The sequence below is a fragment of the Mus caroli genome, unplaced genomic scaffold, assembly GCF_978045245.1.
Source record: "Mus caroli unplaced genomic scaffold, Mus_caroli_1 scaffold_20, whole genome shotgun sequence".
NCBI classification, from domain to species: Eukaryota; Metazoa; Chordata; class Mammalia; order Rodentia; family Muridae; genus Mus; species Mus caroli.
In genome coordinates, this window is record NW_028227275.1 from 14,715,694 (window position 1) to 14,735,540 (window position 19,847).

General features: G+C 46.4%; 1 protein-coding gene across 1 annotated transcript in view; it reads left to right on the top strand.

Moving 5' to 3' along the window:
• Arl3 (ARF like GTPase 3) overlaps positions 1–19,847 on the top strand; it is a 45,918-nt gene that overhangs the window by 6,502 nt on the left and 19,569 nt on the right. Inside the window, exons 2-3 of the mRNA XM_021151881.3 lie at positions 9,286–9,429; positions 17,217–17,333. Coding sequence (XP_021007540.1) covers positions 9,286–9,429; positions 17,217–17,333 — 261 coding nt within the window. The remainder of the gene's footprint in view (positions 1–9,285; positions 9,430–17,216; positions 17,334–19,847) is intronic.

Sequence of the window (19,847 nt, forward strand, 5' to 3'; positions counted from 1 at the left end):
CGGCCAGCCTGGTTGACATTGTTTGTTTAAGGTTAGCAAGGGTTGTATTATAAAGACCACCCTCCCAATATCGAGGGGTCGGGGGGAGGAGAAAGGAAAGGAGAGGAGAGGGAAGAGCTAGGCAATGGTGGCACATGCCTTTAGTTCCAGAATTAGGGAGAAGCAGGGGGATCCCTGTGGGTTTTTAGGCCAGCCTACAATTGTTTTGGACCTGGAGAGATTGCTCAGTAGTTAAGAGCTACAGTGTTTCCAGGATAGCCAAGGCTATGCAGAGAAAATCCTTTCTCAAAAAACCAAAGACCTAAGCCAGGCAGAGGCAGGGAAATCTCTGTGAGTTCAAACCAGTCTGGTCTACATAGCAAGTTTCAGGAGAGCTAGGGGTACACAGGGAAATTCTGTCTCCAAAAAAAAAAAGAAAGAAAGAAAAGAAAAGAAATAAAAGAAAGGGAAAAGTGAGCTGCCTGTGTAAAGTTTCATCACTGAGGAGACACCATAGCCACTGCAACTCTTTTTGGTTTGTTCTGTTTCTCTGTGTAGCCCTGGCTGACCTAAAACTCACTCTGTGGACCAGGCTGGCCTTGAACTCAGAGATCCATCTGCTTCTGCCTCCCGAGTGCCGGGTTAAAGCACGCATCACCACCTCAGGCCACAGCAAGTCTTACGAAGAAAAGCGTCTCACTGGGGCTTACCCTTCAGAGGGTTAGTCCATGGTCGCCATGGCAGGAAGCATGGTGGCATGCAGGCAGCTGTGTCAAAGCCCACTCCCCAAAGACACACTTCCTCCAAGGCCACACCCACTCCAACCAGCCTGGGCCTGGGAGGGGACACTGTTTTTATTCAGATCACCACAGTGTTGTGTGTTTTAAGTTTCAGCTATGATCAATGCTTTTTTCTTTCCAAATTTGAAAGACTGAAACAAAAATTACCTTGAGCTTCTCTGAACATTTTGGGTCAGCTGCTGTACCCTGACCTTGCAATCACATGTCCTTTTTTTAATCTTTTTTTTTTTCAACTTTGCTTTATTTTATATGTCTGAGTGTTATGCATGCCAGAGAGGGGACATCATATTCCCTGGAACTGGAAGTTTGGATGCTTTTGAGTCCCAATAGTGATGGAAGTGGAAGCCAGGCCCTCTACATGAAAGAACCATAAATGCTCTAAACTGCTGAGCCATCTCCCCAGAGCCTCCCTGGAGGATTCTAGACCAGGTGCTCTACCATCTTAGCAAGATACAAAGATGATGGTCATCTGGCCCATAACTAATCACTGTTGTTTACCATTAACTCAGTTCATCAATTATTTATGGACTACTTCCTAGTAATATGTCATTACCACACACACAGCTTTTTTTTTTTTTTTTTTTTTTTTTCGAGACAGGGTTTCTCTGTGTAGCCCTGGCTGTCCTGGAACTCACTTTGTAGACCAGGCTGGCCTCGAACTCAGAAATCCGCCTGCCTCTGCCTCCCGAGTGCTGGGATTAAAGGCATGCGCCACCACGCCCGGCTGTCACACACAGCTTTTTGTATGTTATGTGAGGTTTTGGGGTCAAAAGTGTTAAGTGGAAAAAAAAAATGTCTAAAAACTAAAAAGGAGGAGCTGGAGATGGCTCTGCAGTGAAGGTCACCTGCATCCAGGCAGGCAAGACACTCATCCAATGTTTGTATAATAATAAGAAGAAAATGGGCCGGGCGTGGTGGGCACGCCTTTAATCCCAGCACTTGGAAGGCTGAGGCAGGTGGATTTCTGAGTTCGAGGCCAGCCTGGTCTACAGAGTGAGTTCCAGGACAGTCAGGGCTACACAGAGAAACCCTGTCTCGAAAAAAAAAAAAAAGAAAGAAAATGGCTCCATAGTTAAAGAAAGCTTACCATTGTCTCTGAGGACCCAGGTTCAGTTCCCAGCATGCACATGACAACACATAACCACCGCTAACTCCAATCCCGGGGGATTTGACACCCTCTTCTGACCTCTGCAGCTTCACGCACAGATGTGGTGCCTGTCCATACACCCCGGCTTACATGCGTGCACAAAAAATATGTGGTTTTTTTTGTTTTTTTTTGTTTTTTAAGAAAGAAAATAGGGCTGGTGAGATGGCTCAGTGGGTAAGAGCACCCGACTGCTCTTCCAAAGGTCCAGAGTTCAAATCCCAGCAACCACATGGTGGCTCACAACCATCTGTAATGAGATCTGACTCCCTCTTCTGGTGTGTCTGAAGACAGCTACAGTGTACTTACATATAATAAATAAATAAATCTTAAAAAAAAAAAAAAGAAAGAAAATATACCCATAGTTACCCATGATGGCTCATTCCTGTAGTATGAGTTCTCTGAAGCTTGATGGGGAAAGATTATGAGTTCAAAGCCAACCTGGACAAGTGAGTCCTGTCTTAAAATAAAAAGGGTTTTAAAAGGACTGGGGACATAGTTTAATGGTAGTGTTCTTGCCTAGTATGTTCAAGGCCCTAGGTTTGATCCCTAGTTATATGTAAGTATGAATGTATGTATTTGAGACAGGGTCTCTACATAGCCATGGCTATCCTGAAATAACTTCATAGACCAGGCTAGACTCAAACTCACAAAACTCCTCTTGCCTCTGCCTCCTGGGTGCTAGAATTAAAGGTTTGCACCACCAAAGCCCAGCTAACCACTAGTACACATGTACACGCAGGCGCGCACATACACACACATGCACGCGCACGCACGCACGCTCACACACACACACAGCCTCAAAAGGAAAGAAAATACAAGAAATGAAACACAGGCCTGGCAGATTCCCTCCAGCTCTATATATTTAAAAACATAATGGTTGTTCTGAGCGACTTCTGTGCATCCTTCCTTACAGTGTCACCTTATTCCTTATTCAGGCCTCTCTGAGTTCCTCAGCAGATTTTGTCCTTCTCCTTTTTGCATGGAGTCAGCGCAGCTGAGCACAGTCTGAAGTTAGAAGCAGCCTCCTGTTCATCAAGCTGGTGGCGGCCGCTGAGAAGGGCCCCATTCTTCCGAGTCTTTAGGCTCCTCAGGAACAATATTTGTCTTTATGCCATAGAAAAATGATAAGAAAGAGAAGAAGGTATGAACACAGATGAGGCGTCTCAGTGGGGGAGGGGCTTGCCGCTGAGCTGATGGCCTGTGTTTGTGGGATCCCCAGGACCCACATGGAGAAGGCGTGTGCTGATTCACGAGAGCTATCAGCTGACTTCCACAAGCACTTTGTACCGAGCACACACTCATGCACACACATGAAATAAGTGAACAAGTGTCATTTTAAAAAAGAGATTACAAAAAAAGAAAACAAAATTGAAGGCTCTTTGTCTGAGGTGGATAGGACCCTGTTGAGAGGTGACATGAACTTGAAATCTGTTTAAGCTTGTTAGGGAGAGCATGCGCTTGGCAGCTTAGGGTTACAGTGCCTAAACTGTAGCTGTTCCTCGGGGTCAGACTGCTTCCATAGGCCAGCACATTCCTCCACCCACCCCTGCCCCCTCCACTCTGGTTTCTGTATGACCTAGTTTGTGTCTTTGTGGTCAGAGCACCATGCCTTTGCCATGAGTTGAGTGGAAATGGATTTGAGGCAGCTACATTTCTGTAGTCCAAGCCCCGTGTGGAGGCACATGCCTTCAATCCCAACACCTGGTAAGTAGGTAAGTAGGACACGTGTATATCTCTGAGTCCCAGGCCAGCCTGGTCTACATAGAAATTCCAAGATGGCTAGGGCTATGCAGAGAGAGATCTGTCAATAAATAAATGAATAAGCAAGCAAGCTCGCTTACTCGCCCTGCAGTCCATAACACATCTCTTCAAGATCTGGTGTAGCAAAGCTTGTTTAAATGTTTTGTGACTGAGTCCAGGTGCTTTGCCCAGCACAGATAACTTGTACATGCTGAAGTTGGTAGCATATGCATGCATACCATTGATGGAGTTCTTGTTTCTCGTGACCCGTACTCAGTGCCATGGGAGTATAAACCTGCATAAAGATCATGTCTCTCTTGGCTCCCTCTTCTGCTTGGAGCATATTATGGGTGTTAATGGCAGTCGAATGAATGGCTGTTTGGGTCCAAATTAAACTGTAAAAATTAACTTCATTGTCTTTATACAGTAAAACTCATCCCCGTCATAAACTTAACTTTTTAATGAATGCTTCCTTTCATCTGACATTTAAAATAAGACGCAGCGTGGAGACGACGCACAAGCTCAGAGCGCAGTACCCTGCTCTCTTTCATCTCCACTCTTAAATCAGCTTACCTTGTACCTTTCGGGCAGAGCCCTGCCAGCTATAAATATCCTCTTCCCTATTTAGCAAGCGAGCGAGCCCTGGCTAATCCTGTGATCCTGTCCTGGATGCTTGGGTTGACACAGGGTGCTGTAGCATCAGCACTTGTGTCCCCATTGGGCTTGAGATGCCATTTTCATTTTACTGGAAGGGAGAAAATATTAGCTGAACTTTCTCTTTCTGTGTCATCTCACTTAAGGGTGAAGCATCTGATGTCATTGCCAAATAAGGAAGAGTACTCATTAGAGATTTTAAGTACTGCATTCTGTACTATAGGTTCCTGAAGGTGCCTATAGTTAGAACAGCTTTTGTATTCTCTCGCTGTACTTCACTCCTTTGTGAGTAGGAATTTGGGGGGCAGGGGCAGGTGTGCCGGTGCACACCTTTAATCCCAGCATCCGGGAGGCCGAGGCAGGATCCCTGTCTGAGGCCAGCCTGGTCTACATACTGAGTTCCAGGCCAGCCAGGGCTACATAGCGAATCCACTCTCAAAACAGAGCAAAGATAAAGCGAGGGCTAGGCATGAGGCTTGGCGGTAGCATGCCCACCCAGTTCATTTCCTCACGTGTGGAGGAAAGTTCACTCATTTCAGTGGGGCACTACAACAAGAAAATGGTGTGTTCCCTTAATTGCTCAATTTCAGATATTATAATGAGTATGTGAGAAAAACTTGGTCTCCAAACAACAGTATCCAATGATTTCTTTCCTTTTCTATGATTTAACTGTTTGCCATGTGGGTATGTGCAGGTGCCCTAGGAGGCCAGAGGCATCGGATCCTGCTGGAGCTGGGAAGCTGCTGTAAGCTGGAGCTGCTAATAAGCAGTTGGAAGCCGACCCACGTTGGTGCAAGACTCGAACCTGGGTCCTCTGCAAGAGCAGTGTGTTCTCTTCCCGGCTGACTCCCCTCTCCAGCCCTATTAAGTGGTTTCTTAGTGAGGAAGCACTTGATGAAACACTGAAAATGCAGGCCAAAGACATGGCTCACCAGTTTACGAGCACTGGCTGCCAGCCCTTCCAGAGATCCTGACAACCACATGGTGGCTCACAGCCATCTAGAATGGGATTGAATGCCCTCTTCTGGCATAAAGGTGTATGTGCAGATAGAACACTCATGGATAAAGAACAAAAATAAATAAATCAAAAAGAAAAACTGAAAATGCTGGCTTTATTACTACTATTACTGTGTATACAGTGTTCTCCCTGCATGTGTGCCAGAAGAGGGCACCAGATCCCATTACAGATGGTTGTGTGTCACCATGTGGTTGCTGGGAATTGAACTCAGGACCTCTGGAAGAGCAGTCAGTGCTCTTAACTCCTGAGTCATCTCTCCAGCCCTAGAAAATGCTGACTTTAAACTTTGTAAATGGTAAAATGTTTTCTGTAGGGCTGGAGAAATGGCTCAGCAGGTAAGAGCACTGACTGCTCTTCCAAAGATCATGAGTTCAAATCCCAGCAACCACATGGTGGCTCACAACCATCCTTAATAAGATCTGACGTCCTCTTCTGGTGTGTCTGAAGACAGCTACAGTGTACTTAGATATAATAATAAATAAATCTTTTAAAAAATGTTTTCTGTAAAATGACAACAGGGTTTTCCTTGAAACTGTCTGCATGGGGATCTAAGCCAGGAGCATCTACCTGTGCCATTTAATGTGTTAATTTGACAAATTACTGTATTTTAGTGTATTTTAGGAGCTAAGGTGACCCTTTGTGCATGCAGTCAGGGTGTCAGGATGAGTTCTTTTTTTTTTTTTTTTTTTTGGTTTTTTGAGACAGGGTTTCTCTGTGTAGCCCTGGGTGTCCTGGAACTCACTCTGTAGACCAGGAGGGCCTCGAACTCAGAAATCCGCCTGCCTCTGCCTCCCGAGTGCTGGGATTAAAGGCGTGCGCCACCACGCCCGGTCTGATGAGTTCTTTTATATCCCAGTCTCCATGGGGCCTGAAAGATTGCGCTGTTAATGTGTGAGTTCAGTATAGCTAAGAAGAACTGAGAAACCACCTTGTTCAGGTGTTGAGTGTGAATGCCTTAGACAATGTCTCCACCTCTCTGTCGTGTCTGTTTTCTTCTGCAACAGCTAAGCTGTGTTCTGCGACTCTCCTGTTGGGTTCTTATGAAGGTTAGATGAAGGTCAAATGTTTTGAGCCAATAGTATTAACTCAGGAGACTTCTCATAAATTGAAGAAGGAACTGACTCAACCAGCCAGAGTTGAGTGACGAAGAGAGAAGCTAAAGCCTGCCCTTCCTTAAACAATAACAGAACCCGCCCAGCTCCAGATTTATTCAGCCTTCGTCTTAGACTAAGTCTTGCATTCTGCTGCTGGGGAGAGGCCAGAGCCGTCCTCAGCCCCAGCACAGCGGCCACAGAGGACACGGGGCTGCTCGCCCGCCTGCACATTTCCATGTCATTATCCAAAGAGCAGTGCTGAGAATTATTTCATGGCTCGAATCCTCGCCTGGTGCAGTGTGGGTGAGAAACACGAGCGTTTTGTGTAATTCTAAATCTAAGGCTCAGCTCAAAGGAATATCTACCCTGGCTGGGAGGTTAGAGTTTATGACCTTAAAACAGTATCATATCGTTTGATTCTTCTGTGTGAATAATTCTTTTGCTGAGACAGGATCTCTCACTATGTCACCTTGGCTATCTTGGAACTCACTTGTAGACCAAGCTGGCCTTGAAAATAAAGATCTGAGCCGGGCGTGGTGGCGCACGCCTTTAATCCCAGCACTTGGGAGGCAGAGGCAGGCGGATTTCTGAGTTCGAGGCCAGCCTGGTCTACAAAGTGAGTTCCAGGACAGCCAAGGCTACACAGAGAAACCCTGTCTCGAAAAACCAAAAAAAAAAAAAAAAAAAAAAAGAAAATAAAGATCTGCCTGCCTCTGCTCCCTGAGTGCTGGGGCTGAAGGTGTGCGCCTGGCTTTGCTTTTAACGAATTTATTTATTTTAAGACAGGGTCTCTCTACATAGCCCTGGCTATTCTAGAATTCACTCTGAAGACCAAGCTGGCCCTGAACTCACAGAGATCCTCCTGCCTCTGCCTCCCAAGTATCGGGATTATTAAAGACCAGCACCACCACTCGAGCCCTAGATTCTTTTGAGCCGTACCTCATCGGTCTGGGATTATCAGCTGCAGGACGGAACAAATAAATAGCCTATAAACATCCTCTTACCTGTTTACTAAGAAAGCAGGGCCAGGGGCTAAGGGAACAGGTCAGTGGCCTGGGCAAGGCCCAGAGCTCAGTCCCCAGGATCAAAGGAGAAGTGTCAATGGAGAGATGCTGCAACGTTTCAGAGCTCTGACTGCTCTTGGTAAGCACCCAAGTCCGGTTTCCAGCACCCACATAAATGACCTGGAGCCTGCAGGAGATCTGACTCCTGGTCTCCGAGAGTGCTGGACTCGTGTCCTCATGCACATGATCAGATACACACGGATGCACATGTGTGGTGTGTGCCTTTAATCCCAGCACTTGGGAAGCAGAAGCATACAGATCTTGGAGTTAGAGACCACCAGCCTGGTCTACAAAGGGAGTCCTAGGACAGTCAGGGCTACACAGAAAAACCCTATCTCAAACAAAAACAAAAAAGCAAAAAACAAACAAAAAACCCTAATAATAGTAAAACTTTTTAAAACCTCTGGTTAAGTTATGATCATTAATGCCTTTTCTAATTACCTAATTGTTACATCTGACTTTTCATCTGAAAACAGGAATTGTCTGTGTCATATCTGCATACCCTGTAAAGATGAAGTGATGCACACACATTGAAGCACACAGAGCCAGAGTACAGAGCCAGCTACCGTGTCACGTGGGTATAGCCCAGCTATGGTGTCACGCAGCCTATTTGTGTCTTTGTTCAGCACCTTAAAATTCTGCCCCCCGCCCCACCCCCATAGGGCTCCTCTGCGTAGTCCTTGCTGCCCGGGAACTCACTCTGTAGACCAGGCTGGCCTTAAACTCAGAGATTCACCTGCCTCTGCCGCCCTAGTGCTGGGATCAAAGGCGTGCGCCACCACTGCCCGGCTCCAGGTCACACTCTTTAATCTGTTAGTAGCCAGTGTACTCTTGGATCTCCAGTGAGACTCACTCAGCGCACTCCAACCTCAGCACAACGTCCTGTGTAGTTTAAGCCTTTTTTGCTTGGTCTGCCCACCTTAGCAACAGTGCTTCCTGTAGCAATGTCACTTCCCCCAGCGCACACTGAGTCTTTTCCCTTCTTCTTCTATGTCACTTTGTGGCAATGCAGAAAGCCATGCAGTTCTCAGAGAGAGAGTCCAGCAGGTTTTAGGGACATTCCCAGTGTTTGCTCAAGGGCTATCAGCACAGAAAACAAGCACCCGCCACCTTACAGTCCTACCTTAGCTAGGGTGGGTTAATTCTAGTATCTGTCTCACGCAGTGGTGGCTGGAAGCTTCACTCTGCAAGTGGAGAAGCTTGAGCACCGACTAGTCTGACGTGCTAAGCATTCTAGTTGAAGCGTACATGGAGGGCTTTAGGACCCAGGTGGGGAGCCCGTGGCACCTGGGGTGCCAGCCAAGCTGGAGTCATGGGCTGGGCAGGGACAAGACATGATGCTTACCTGGTGCGCATTTCCCCACGCCGCTAACACTCAGGCTCTGAAGGAAAAACAAGCCCGGTGGGCATGTGGAGCCAGTGGCCTTCGAGTGGACGGAGGCAGCTAGCTGTCCATAACTGAGAACAGATGTCACAGCAGAAGTCGTTCTGGCTCTTGCTCTCTTGCCTTCTTGCTCCCTCTCTGTCCTCTCACCTCTCTGTCCTCTCGCCTCTCTGTCCTCTCGCCCTTTCCCCCTTCCCCTCTCTCTCTCTCCACTTGCTTATGGCCGGTCTCTAAAAATCTACTCTCTCTGCCTTTCTCTGTCTCTCCTACCCTCTCAGCTCCCCTCCTATGCCCTGAATAAACCCTATTCTATACTGTAAGGAAAAAAAAAGAAGTTGTTCTGATGTCTGCTAATGCTGCGACTGCCACCAAGTAACCTGTCTGTCTCTCTTGTGCTTGTTCAAGGGCTTGCTCTCTATTTTGCGCAAATTGAAAAGTGCACCAGACCAGGAGGTGCGAATCCTACTCCTGGGCTTGGACAACGCGGGCAAGACTACCTTGCTGAAGCAGCTCGCATCCGAAGACATCAGCCACATCACACCCACACAGGTGAGCGCCCCCTGGCTCCAGGTGCTCTGTCACCAAGGAAGATGAAAATAGCTGTCCCAGTTTTGTGTCTGTCACAGTGATAAAAATGCCCTGACAAAAAGCAGCCTGGGGAAGAGGGAGAGGAGAGTATTTGAGCTCATTCCAGATTATAGTCCAGCATCCTAGGGAGGTAAAGGCAGGAACCCGAAGCAGGGAGTCACATCCACAGTCAGGAGCAGAGAAAGCAAGTGCATGAGAGGGCCGACTTCTGCTTCTGCTGAGCCCTTCCCTGTACCACACCCAGGACCCAAGCTCGGGAACCACCCCAGGCAGGCCTTACACCTCATTAACATAATCACAACAGCCCCCACAGATACGCTCATAGGCATATCTAGACAATCCCTGATTGAGACTCTTCACAGCTGGTTCTAGAAGGTGTTAAGGTGACTATTAAAACTGGCCGACACAGTAGCTGTGAGAGATGGAAATTTATACTGGAGCTAGGAGTGGGAGGAGGGAGCTTTGCCTACTGCATAAAGCAGGGTTTGTAAGGTAACAACCATTTTGAAGATGGATGCAAGCAATGTAAATGTACTTAATGCCATCAAACTTTACATTTTAAAATGACATATATATGATTAATCCAGGAATGGTGGCACACGCCTTTAATCTGAGCACTCAGGAGGCAGAGGCAGATGAATTTCTGTGAGTTTGAGGCAGCCTGGTCTACAGAATGAATTCTAGGACAGCCAGGGCTAAGTAAAGAGAGACCTTGTCTAAAAAAACAAAGGATAAGAAGATATATTTTATGCCATGTATATCCTACCACAATTTTAGGTCTGTACACATATTTCAGTCATCCTTCTTAGGCCTAAATGATTCTATCTAGATTCCTCCCTCTTTTTTTCTTGTGCTAAGGATGGAACCCGGAACAGGTGTGTGGTATAGAGCTTAGGACGTGTGGTGGTGTGCGCCTGTGACTGCACATCTGGAAGGCAGAGGGAAGAGGAGTAGCAATTTAAAGCAGTCCCTGACTACATAGGTCAGCATGGTCTCCAGAGGATGGCTCAAAGGAAAAAAGTCAGTTTGCAGCCAGGCGTGGTGGCAGACACCAGTAACTCACAGGCAGGGAAAGGAGGATTACTGTAAGTTTGGAGCATTCTGGTTTATATAGTGAGTTCCAGGACACTGAGACCCTGTCTCAAAGAAGCCAAAAATAAATAGGGCTAGAGAGATGGCTTAGTGGTTAGGAGCACTTAGGCTCGTACCGAAGACCTGGATTCAGTTCCCAGCACCCATGTGGCAGCTTGCTCACAACTACCAGTAGCTCCAGTTCCAGGGCATTTGACTTCCCCTTCCTGCATATCAGATATTTACATTATAATTCATAACAGTAGTAAAATTAGTTATGAAGTAGCAGTGAAATAATTTTATGGTTGGGAGTCACTTCAACGTGAGGAACTGTATTAAAGGATTGTAGCATTAGGAAAGGTGAGAACCACTCTTTAAAACATCTAAGCATTGGAGGTTTGGGCAAACCAGTCTTAGTTAGCATTTTCTGTCCATGGCCTTGAGACCCTGGCATCCCGTTACCGGCTCTACTGGTATGTGTTCTTCATGGCCTGTGAGTCTTAGCAATTCGCAACTCTTTGCAGAAAAGTCATTTCAGCTGCTACCAAATGAGCAATTTTACAGCTTCTGAACAAATTTAATGTATAGCCCAAGGAGGAGCAAATTACAGCAGTCTAGCCTACAAGGCTGAAAACACATATTAGTGTGTCAGGATGCCTGCCAGAAAGAGAAGGGCTGGGAGGTTAGTATTAGCAATCGACTGCATTTCCCAGAGCACTGAGGCTTCGAGAGTGCAGACGGAGCGGGTCTTCAGTTATAACTCAGCGTCCCAGTGCCTCCCTTCAGGCCGTTTGCTGTGCCGTAGACGGCCAGTTTTATATTGTTGAGGTTTCATGCTTATTCTCTAAAAACACACTCTTAGTGTATTGTTTAATATTTGAAAAGACATTAGATGTTCATTCATTGTAGTCAGTTTAGAAAGCAGAAATAAGTAACGTTGAGACACTGGAAAACAGCTCGGGAAATGGCTCAGTGGAAAAGGGGGCTTGCTGCCAACCCAGGTAACATGTGTTCAATCCCTGGGGCCTGCATGGTGAGGAGAGAGCTTGTCCTCCACATTTAGCAGTGGTGCACTCGCGCCTGCACACGCGTGCGCAAATACAGACACACAGAGTAAGAAGGAAGAATGTTTGTTGAGAATTTAAAAAGAAGGGCTGTAGAGATGGCTCAGTGATTAAGAGCACCAACTGCTCTTCCAAAGGTCCTGAGTTCAAATTCCAGCAACCACATGGTAGCTGATCAAGAGATCTGACACCCTCTTCTGGCGTATCTGAAGGCAGCTACAGTGTACTTAGATATAATAATAAATAAATCTTTAAAAAAAAGAAAATATGAATATGTATAGTGCCTGCCATGGTTGGAATAAGAGCGGCCTCCATAGGCTCGTGGATGAGAAAGACGAAGAGGTGTGGCCTTGTTGAAGGATGTGTGTCACGGGATGCCAGTCTTCAGGTCAGGATGTAGCTCTTAATTACAACCCCAGCACTGTGTCTGACTGTGTGCCCCATGCTCCCCACCATGATAATGGACTACACCTCTGAGAGTGTAAGACAGCCCCAAACTAAATGCTTTTTCTGATAGTTTCCTTGGTTGTAGTGTCTCTTCACAGCAATATAACAGCCAATTAGACAGAGCCACTGATAGTGTTTAGGAATGTCACCATTCAGGTTTCTCCTGTGCACATATATGGACATATGTGATAGGTATGTTTAAGAAAAAAGCATCCCAGCAAGGCTGTGCACACCCTCAAACCCAGTATTTGAGAGTCGGAGAGAGGCAAGAAGATCTCTCTGAGTCTTAGGCCAGACTAGTCTACATAATGAGCTCCAGGCTACCAAGGCTACACAATAAGATTTACCTCAAATAAAATAAAATAAAATAAAATAAAATAAAATAAAATAAAATAAAATAAAATGTAAAAGCAGATTGTGTAGAATATAGCATTTCCCCAGAGGAATTGAGGGGGCAATGGCACACACCTTAAATCCTAGTACTCTGGAGGTAGGTGCAAGCTGATCTGAGTTCGAGGCCAGCCTGGTCCATAGAGTGAGTTCCAGGACAGCTAGAGCTACATAGGGAAACCCTGTCTCAAGAAGGAAAGCAAAAAAAATATAGTATTTTATATCATCTTTTTCACTCAAAGTTAATCATGAACATCTTTTTGTTTTGTTGTTGTTTTTGCTTAAACAAGGTCTAATGTATCCTAGCATAGCCTCAGACATGACACATGGCTGAAGATGGCCCCAAACTCTGATCCTCCTGCCTTTACCTCCTATGTGTAGGGATTACCAGTGTGCCCTTCCATACCTGATTGTGTGCAGTGCTGGGAATCAAACCCAGGGCTTCCTACAAGCACTCTAGCCACTGAACAACATCCCAGAGCATGAACATCCTTATATATTGGCGTACACACTCACAGACACACACATCTGTGGATGTCTATCTGTCTATGTATGCTTGTACCTATTTGTTATTATTTCCATAGAATAATCTCCTAAGAGGCTGTATGGATCTGATGAATTACAAAATTTGTTTTGTTTTCAAAATAGAGTTTCTCTGTTTAGCCCTAGCTGTCCTGGAACATACTCTGTGTGTAGACCAGGCTAGCCTCCAGCTTAAGAAATTCACCTGCCTTTGCCTTCCAAGAATTGGGATTAAAGGCATGCACCACCACACTCAGTGTAATTTACAGAAGTTTAATAAGTTATCTTTTTAAAATTACACTTGTTTATTTTGGGTTAGACTACAGGCATGGACCATAGCAGAACATGCAAAGATCAGAGCATGTAGAAATCAGAGCACAGCTCACAGGGATTGGTTCTTCCCTTCCACCCTGCAGGTCCCGGGACTGAATTCAGTTGCCCTGCTTGGCGGCAAACACCTTTACCCTCTCAGCCATCACTGGCTTGAGTTTAAGTTCAAGGCACTGCCTAGTTTGTCTGGCTTCAATCCCTAGCACAGAAGAAACAAAACCAGAAAAGCCAGGAGTTTAAGGAAATGATACATCTGGTCATATCACAGCATTTACAACTGTTTAGTCTGTTGCATTCCATAAAGGGCTCAGTAGTACTCAGTTCTATATTTAATAGTATTGCTGAGGAGTAGAATTATCAGATTATGGCTGGGCATAGCGACACAGTCCTAGCAATAGATGGAGGCAGGAGAATCAGAAGTTCATGGTCTTCTCAGCCACCGCGTAGTGAGTTCAAGGCCATCCTGGGCTACATAGATCCTATCTCAAAAAAGGGAGGAAGAGTAGGAAGAAGGGGGAGAGGGGAGGAGAAGCAGCAGCAACAGCAGCAGACGTAGAAGAACGGAAAGAAAGGAGAATATTTCAGATGCACACACGTTTGTTGTCAGCAGGTTGTCGTGGAGCAACCGCTGTCACTTCCCCGATAAGCTGGAGCCATTTCCCTTCCGAGTTCTTGAACGGATAGTTCATTCAGTCGTGGGTGACTTAGAAGAGCCCTACTCAGCACAGTCCCCAGTTCTCCTCTGTAAGTTCCTCTGTGGAACCAAGCAACAATGCTGCCTGTCCCACTGCACTGGGCCAGGCCTGGTGTTCCAGGCAGCAGTGCTGGCAAGCTGCCAGGTGAAGCAGCTGGTTTTGGAGGCATCCCTAGACCCACATAATTCCAGTTACTCTGATGAAATGTCACGGATGTTGTAGCAAAGTATTGATTGGATATTCAAATCCTGGATTCCCTGCATCATTCTTGCCAGAGAATATGTTTTCCCTCTTTCTTATGCAGTGCCTTCCTCCTGAACCCCAAAGGTCTCGTTAGTTTGTTTCTCTCTCCACTAATTCCCAGTTGCCGTGACTTGCTTTCCCTGAGTTTTACTCTGAATACTAAAAACAAAGATTTTTCCCTTCCTTCTTTTCTTCATTCCTTCCTTTCTTTCTTTTATTTTCTTTTTATTCATTTTTATCCATTTTATTTTTTGTGATAGGCTCTTAGTCTAAAGCCCTGGCTAGCCCGGAACTCACCAAGTAGCCCACCACACTGATTTTGAACTTGCAGCAATCCTCCTGCATTAATTCTCTGAGTACTGGGATTAAAAGCGTGTATCCCACTGGGATACACGCTTTTAATCCCAACACTCGGGAGGCAGAGGCAGGTGGATTTCTCTGTATAGCCCTGGCTGTCCTGGAACTCACTTTGTAGACCAGGTTAGCCTTGAACTCAGAAATCCGCCTGCCTCTGCCTCCTGACACAATATGGATTTTTGCATGGCTTTTGAAAGATGGAACCTGGGGCCTGAGAATGTTAGGCAAGCTCCCTGCCTCCAGGCTGCACCCCAGTCATAGTGTATATATTTCTTATTATAAAAAGCATCATGTGAGCCAGGTATTGGAGAAGGAAAGCAGGAGACAGGGGGCCATCCTCTGCTACTTAGCAACTTCCAGCCCAGCTTTGGCTACATGAAAGCTTAACTCAGAGAAAGAATAAAAAGAAGGAAGGAAGGTAAGAAAGTTGTCTTCTTGTCTCAACATTAGTAACAATGATTCTACTGAATGAAGTAAATTATCAAGAGCATCACATTGGGGGCTGGTGAGATGGCTCACTGGGTAAGAGCACCCGACTGCTCTTCCAAAGGTCCGAAGTTCAAATCCCAGCAACCACATGGTGGCTCACAACCACCCGTAATGAGATCTGATGCCCTCTTCTGGTGTGTCTGAAGACAAAGACAGCTACAGTGTGCTTACATATAATAAATAAATAAATCTTTAAAAAAAAAAAAAAAAAAAAAGAGCATCACATTGTATCACATTTAGGGGTATGGCTTAGGAGTTAGATAGAGCCCTTGTTACTCTATTTTTGGGACTGGGGTAATGAGACGGGTTTCTTTCCCTTTTTTTTAAGATTTATTTATTTATTTTATGTATATGAGTACACTGTAGCTCTACAGATGGTTGTGAGTCACCATGTGGTTGCTGGGAATTGAGCTCAGGATCTTTGGAAGAACAGTCAGTGCTCTTACCCACTGAGCCATCTCTCCAGCCCAATGAGACAGGTTTCTATGTGTAGCCCGTCTGTCTGTCTTGGAACTTGCTCTGTAGACTGGGCTGGCCTCAAACTAACAGAGATCTGCCTGCCTCTGTCTGCCTTTGGAGTGCTAGGATTAAAGGCGTGCATCACCCTGGACAGTCACAGTCCCTGTTATTCTTGCAGAGGAGTCAGGTTCAAATCATAGCTATCTATAACTCCAGTTCCATGGGATCCGACTGCCTCTTGTAACCTCTATATCAATCATGTGCGTGATGCACATACGTACATGCTGGAAAAATACCCATATATTAAATAAATCTAAAAAAGTAAAAAAAATAACAGCAATAATATCTGGAAATAGTGGCATGGTGTGACTCACCATCAATCTTAGCACTTGAGGGGCAGAAGCAGGTGTGTCTTCATAATGTCAAAGCTAGCCTGGTCTACAGAGTGAATTACACTTCAAAAAAGGGCTGGGGAGATAGCTCAGGCATTAAAGAGCACTGACTGCTCTTCAGAGGACCTAGGTCCAGGTCCCAGCCCCAACACAGTGACTCACAAGCTTTTGTAACTCCAGTCCCAGGATCAGACACTCTCTCTTCCGACCCCATGGGCACTGCACACATGTGGTACACAGACATACATTCAAACACTCATATACATAAAATAAACAGAAAGCCAAGTATGGTGGTGCATACCTTTAATCCCACCACTCAAGAAGCAGAGAGAGGCAGATCTTTGTGTGTTTGAGGTGAGCCTTGTCAACATAGTGAGTTCCAGGACAGCCAGAGCTATATAGTGACACCCTGTCTCAAAAAAAAAAAAGAGGGAAGGGAGGAAAGGGAAAGGGAAAGGGAAAGGAGAGAGAGAGAGAGAGAGAGAGAGAGAGAGAGAGAGAGAGAGAGAGAGAGAGAGAGAGAGAGAAGAAAGTAGTCTTCTTATCTCAACATTAGTAACAATGATTCTACTGAATGAAATAAACTATCAAGGTGTTTGCAGCATTAAGAGTATCACATTGTATCATATCGTATTTGGGAGTATGGCTTAGGAGTTAGAGCCCTTGTTACTCTTATTTTGGGGACTGGGGTCCAAAAGGAAAGGAAAGGAAAGAGGAAAGAGAAAAGAGGAAAGAAAGAGGAAAGAGGAAAGGGAAGGGGAAGAAGGGGAAGGGGAAGAAGGGGAAGGGGAAGAAGGGGAAGGGAGAAGGGAAAGGGAAGGGAAAGGGAAGGAGAAAGGGAAGGAGAGGAGAAAGGGAAGGAAAGGAGAAAGGGAAGGAAAGGAGAAAGGGAAGGGGAAAGGGAAAAGGGAAGGGGAAAGGGAAAAGGGAAGGGAAAAGGGAAGGGGAAAGGGAAAAGGAAAGGGGAAAGGGAAAAGGAAAGGGGAAAGGGAAAAGGAAAAAGGAAAGGAAAAAGAAAAGGAAAAGGGAAAGGGAAGGGAAAAGGAAAGGAAAAAGGAAAGGAAAGGAAAGGAAAGGAAAGGAAAGGAAAGGAAAGGAAAGGAAAGGAAAGGAAAGGAAAGGAAAGGAAAGGAAAGGTCTGGCCATGTAGCTTACTGGTGCAGCATGTGTATTATATACCTGAGGCCGCAGGTTCGGTCCCCATCTTTCATGTACTATTAAATGTGACTTTGTAAGAATTAATTGGTCTTTTTGTTGATGTTGTTATTTTTATCCCCTGTCTCTTTCAGGGATTTAACATCAAAAGCGTGCAGTCACAAGGTTTTAAGCTGAATGTATGGGACATTGGCGGGCAGAGGAAAATCAGACCATACTGGAGAAGTTATTTTGAAAATACTGATATTCTTGTAAGTAACCGCAGTGTGCTCATCATTGCTAACATTAGTCAGGATGAGCAGGGCCATCAGAAGGCTGCAGAGTGTAAAGGAACAAGATGTTTGGCTGGCTCTCAGTGACAGTGCCGTGCCCGTACCCACACTGGCAAAGTATTTGTAATCACCACAAAATGAATAGCAAAGGTGGTCAGAAGATCTTACCCAGGCTCTGCCTCCCTATTAGTTAGCACATTACATCTCCAGAAGAGAGTGGTAGCTAAGGGGTCTTGATCAGGTTCGTTTTTCTGTCAGCTAAAGAATGAAAAGGCAGGGAAAAGCTGCAACAAGCAGCACAGGGCCTGAGAGACTCACTCCACAGTCAGGAGCTGAAGGAAGGCGGTTACTAGGGGTGAGGAAGCACGCGCATGCAGCAGACACAGAAAGACACACACACACACACACACACACACACACACACGGGGCGGGGGGGGAGAAGAGGAGAGAGAGAGAGAGAGAGAGAGAGAGAGGGAGAGGGAGAGGAAGAGGAGAGAGAGAGCGCAAAGGGCTAGGGGAGACTTAGAAGGCCAAAAAATGCAGCCAGAGAGTGTTCCTTGTCAGCTTTGGGCTGGTCAGCTTGCAGACAGACAGGATGCTTGATTGGTCTGTAACTGTTAGATGAAGTGTCCTGATCTGGCCTAACTTTGTGGACTCAGTCCATCAGCAGGAGGGTGTGAATGAAGCTGCCCCAGGCTACACAGAGAATTTTAGGCCAGCCTGCACCTAAGACTCAGAAAAGAGAAGACTGGTAAGATGGCTTAGTGTGTAATGGTCCTTGCAGCCAAGCCTGGTGGCCTAGGCTAGCTCCTCAGAGTCCACACAGTGCAAAGAGAAGGCTAATGCTGTGGGTTGTCTTCTGACATTCATGCGTGCACACTCACACCCCACATGCACACACACCCCACATGCACACACACCCCACATGCACACACACCCCACATGCACACACACCCCACATGCACACACACCCCACATGCACACACACCCCTCCATACCCAACACACACCCCACATGCACACACACTCCACCATACCCAACACACACCCCACATGCACACATACCCCACATGCACACACACCCCACATGCACACACACCCCACATGCACACACACTCCACCATACCCAACACACACCCCACATGCACACACACACACATGCATACATACACACATGCATACACATACACACCCACACCCACAGGCACACACACATGTGCACTGACACTGCCCAAGTTCCCCCTCAGATGGACAGGACTTACTAATGGTTCAGAGGTGAAGGCTGAGAAGAGAGAAACCAAGAAGATCTCCATTTGAATTTGTTTTGGTGTTTCTTGTTTTGTTTTGTGACAAGGTCTCCTGCGGCCAAGCTGGCCTCAAACTCTGTAGCTGAAGATGACCTTGAACTCCAGATCTTCCTCCTTCCAGCTCCCTCGTCATTGTGATTACAGATGTGTGCCACCTTACCCAGTTAGTGTTTGGGGGTTTTCTTTCCCTTGACTCAGGGCCTCCCTGTGTAATTTAGGCTAGCCTGGAACTCTCAGAGCTCTTCCTGCTTAGCTTCCTGAGTGTTAGGGTACAAGAGTCATGTCTGCCGCATCATTGTCCTGGGTGAAAGGAAGTGTATTAACAAGGTTGATAGCATGTGTCTGGGCGGCAGTGGATGAAGAAAGGAACATGGTTTGGGACACATTAGACTTAAAGAGCTTCCACTCACAGGAGACTTCAGAGAGGCAGCTGGCTGCATTGAGACCAAAGCTCATGTGAGAGTTCCCGGCTAGAAATAACTGGGACTCATCAGTATGTGCATTGTAACTAAAGCCTTGAAATCAGGTGAGGCCACAAATCTGTGACTGAGAGGGAAGGTCAGGTGGAATTCTGGGGCGTCCAGACAATTGCCAGTTAAGAGAAGAGCTCAGAGCTTTCCATCACTGTAGCGCCTCACCAGCACAATCCGCTTAGAACTGGTTTCAGTTGGCCGCTCATGGCCTGCTAACCCTGTTGTTCTGGACCTTTGGCAAGGTTGCTCTGTGGCATTATACACTGTGGTGTATTATAGAGGGAACCTGCTCCCGAGGGGACAGGGTCTTGCAGTTGACCTAAGTCATGCTCTCAGAGGCCTGCCCCACCCCCACCACGGGCCTCATGTGCTTCAAGGTTCCCCTTTTCCTAAGGCTCTGCCCCAGTGGCCTCAGCCTTCCAGGTGCTAGCACTACAGCCCCATTACAGTCCCATGTCCTGGAGCTGTGCCACCCTGGGACCCGGCCTGATCAGCCTTTTCTGTAACTCCTCTGTTAAGTTCTGTCTGGCCCAGTGAACTGGGGTTCACACCCAGCTCCTCTTATTCCTTATTCCCTCAATAGCATCTGCCCTCCTCTTGTCTTCCAGCCCGAGCTATTTGTGGAGACCCCAAACAGATAACCAAGTGTTTCTAATGGCTTTCCTAAGGCAGCCCATGACCTCCCTCACACTGTCTCAGGTCATGCAGCCTTTG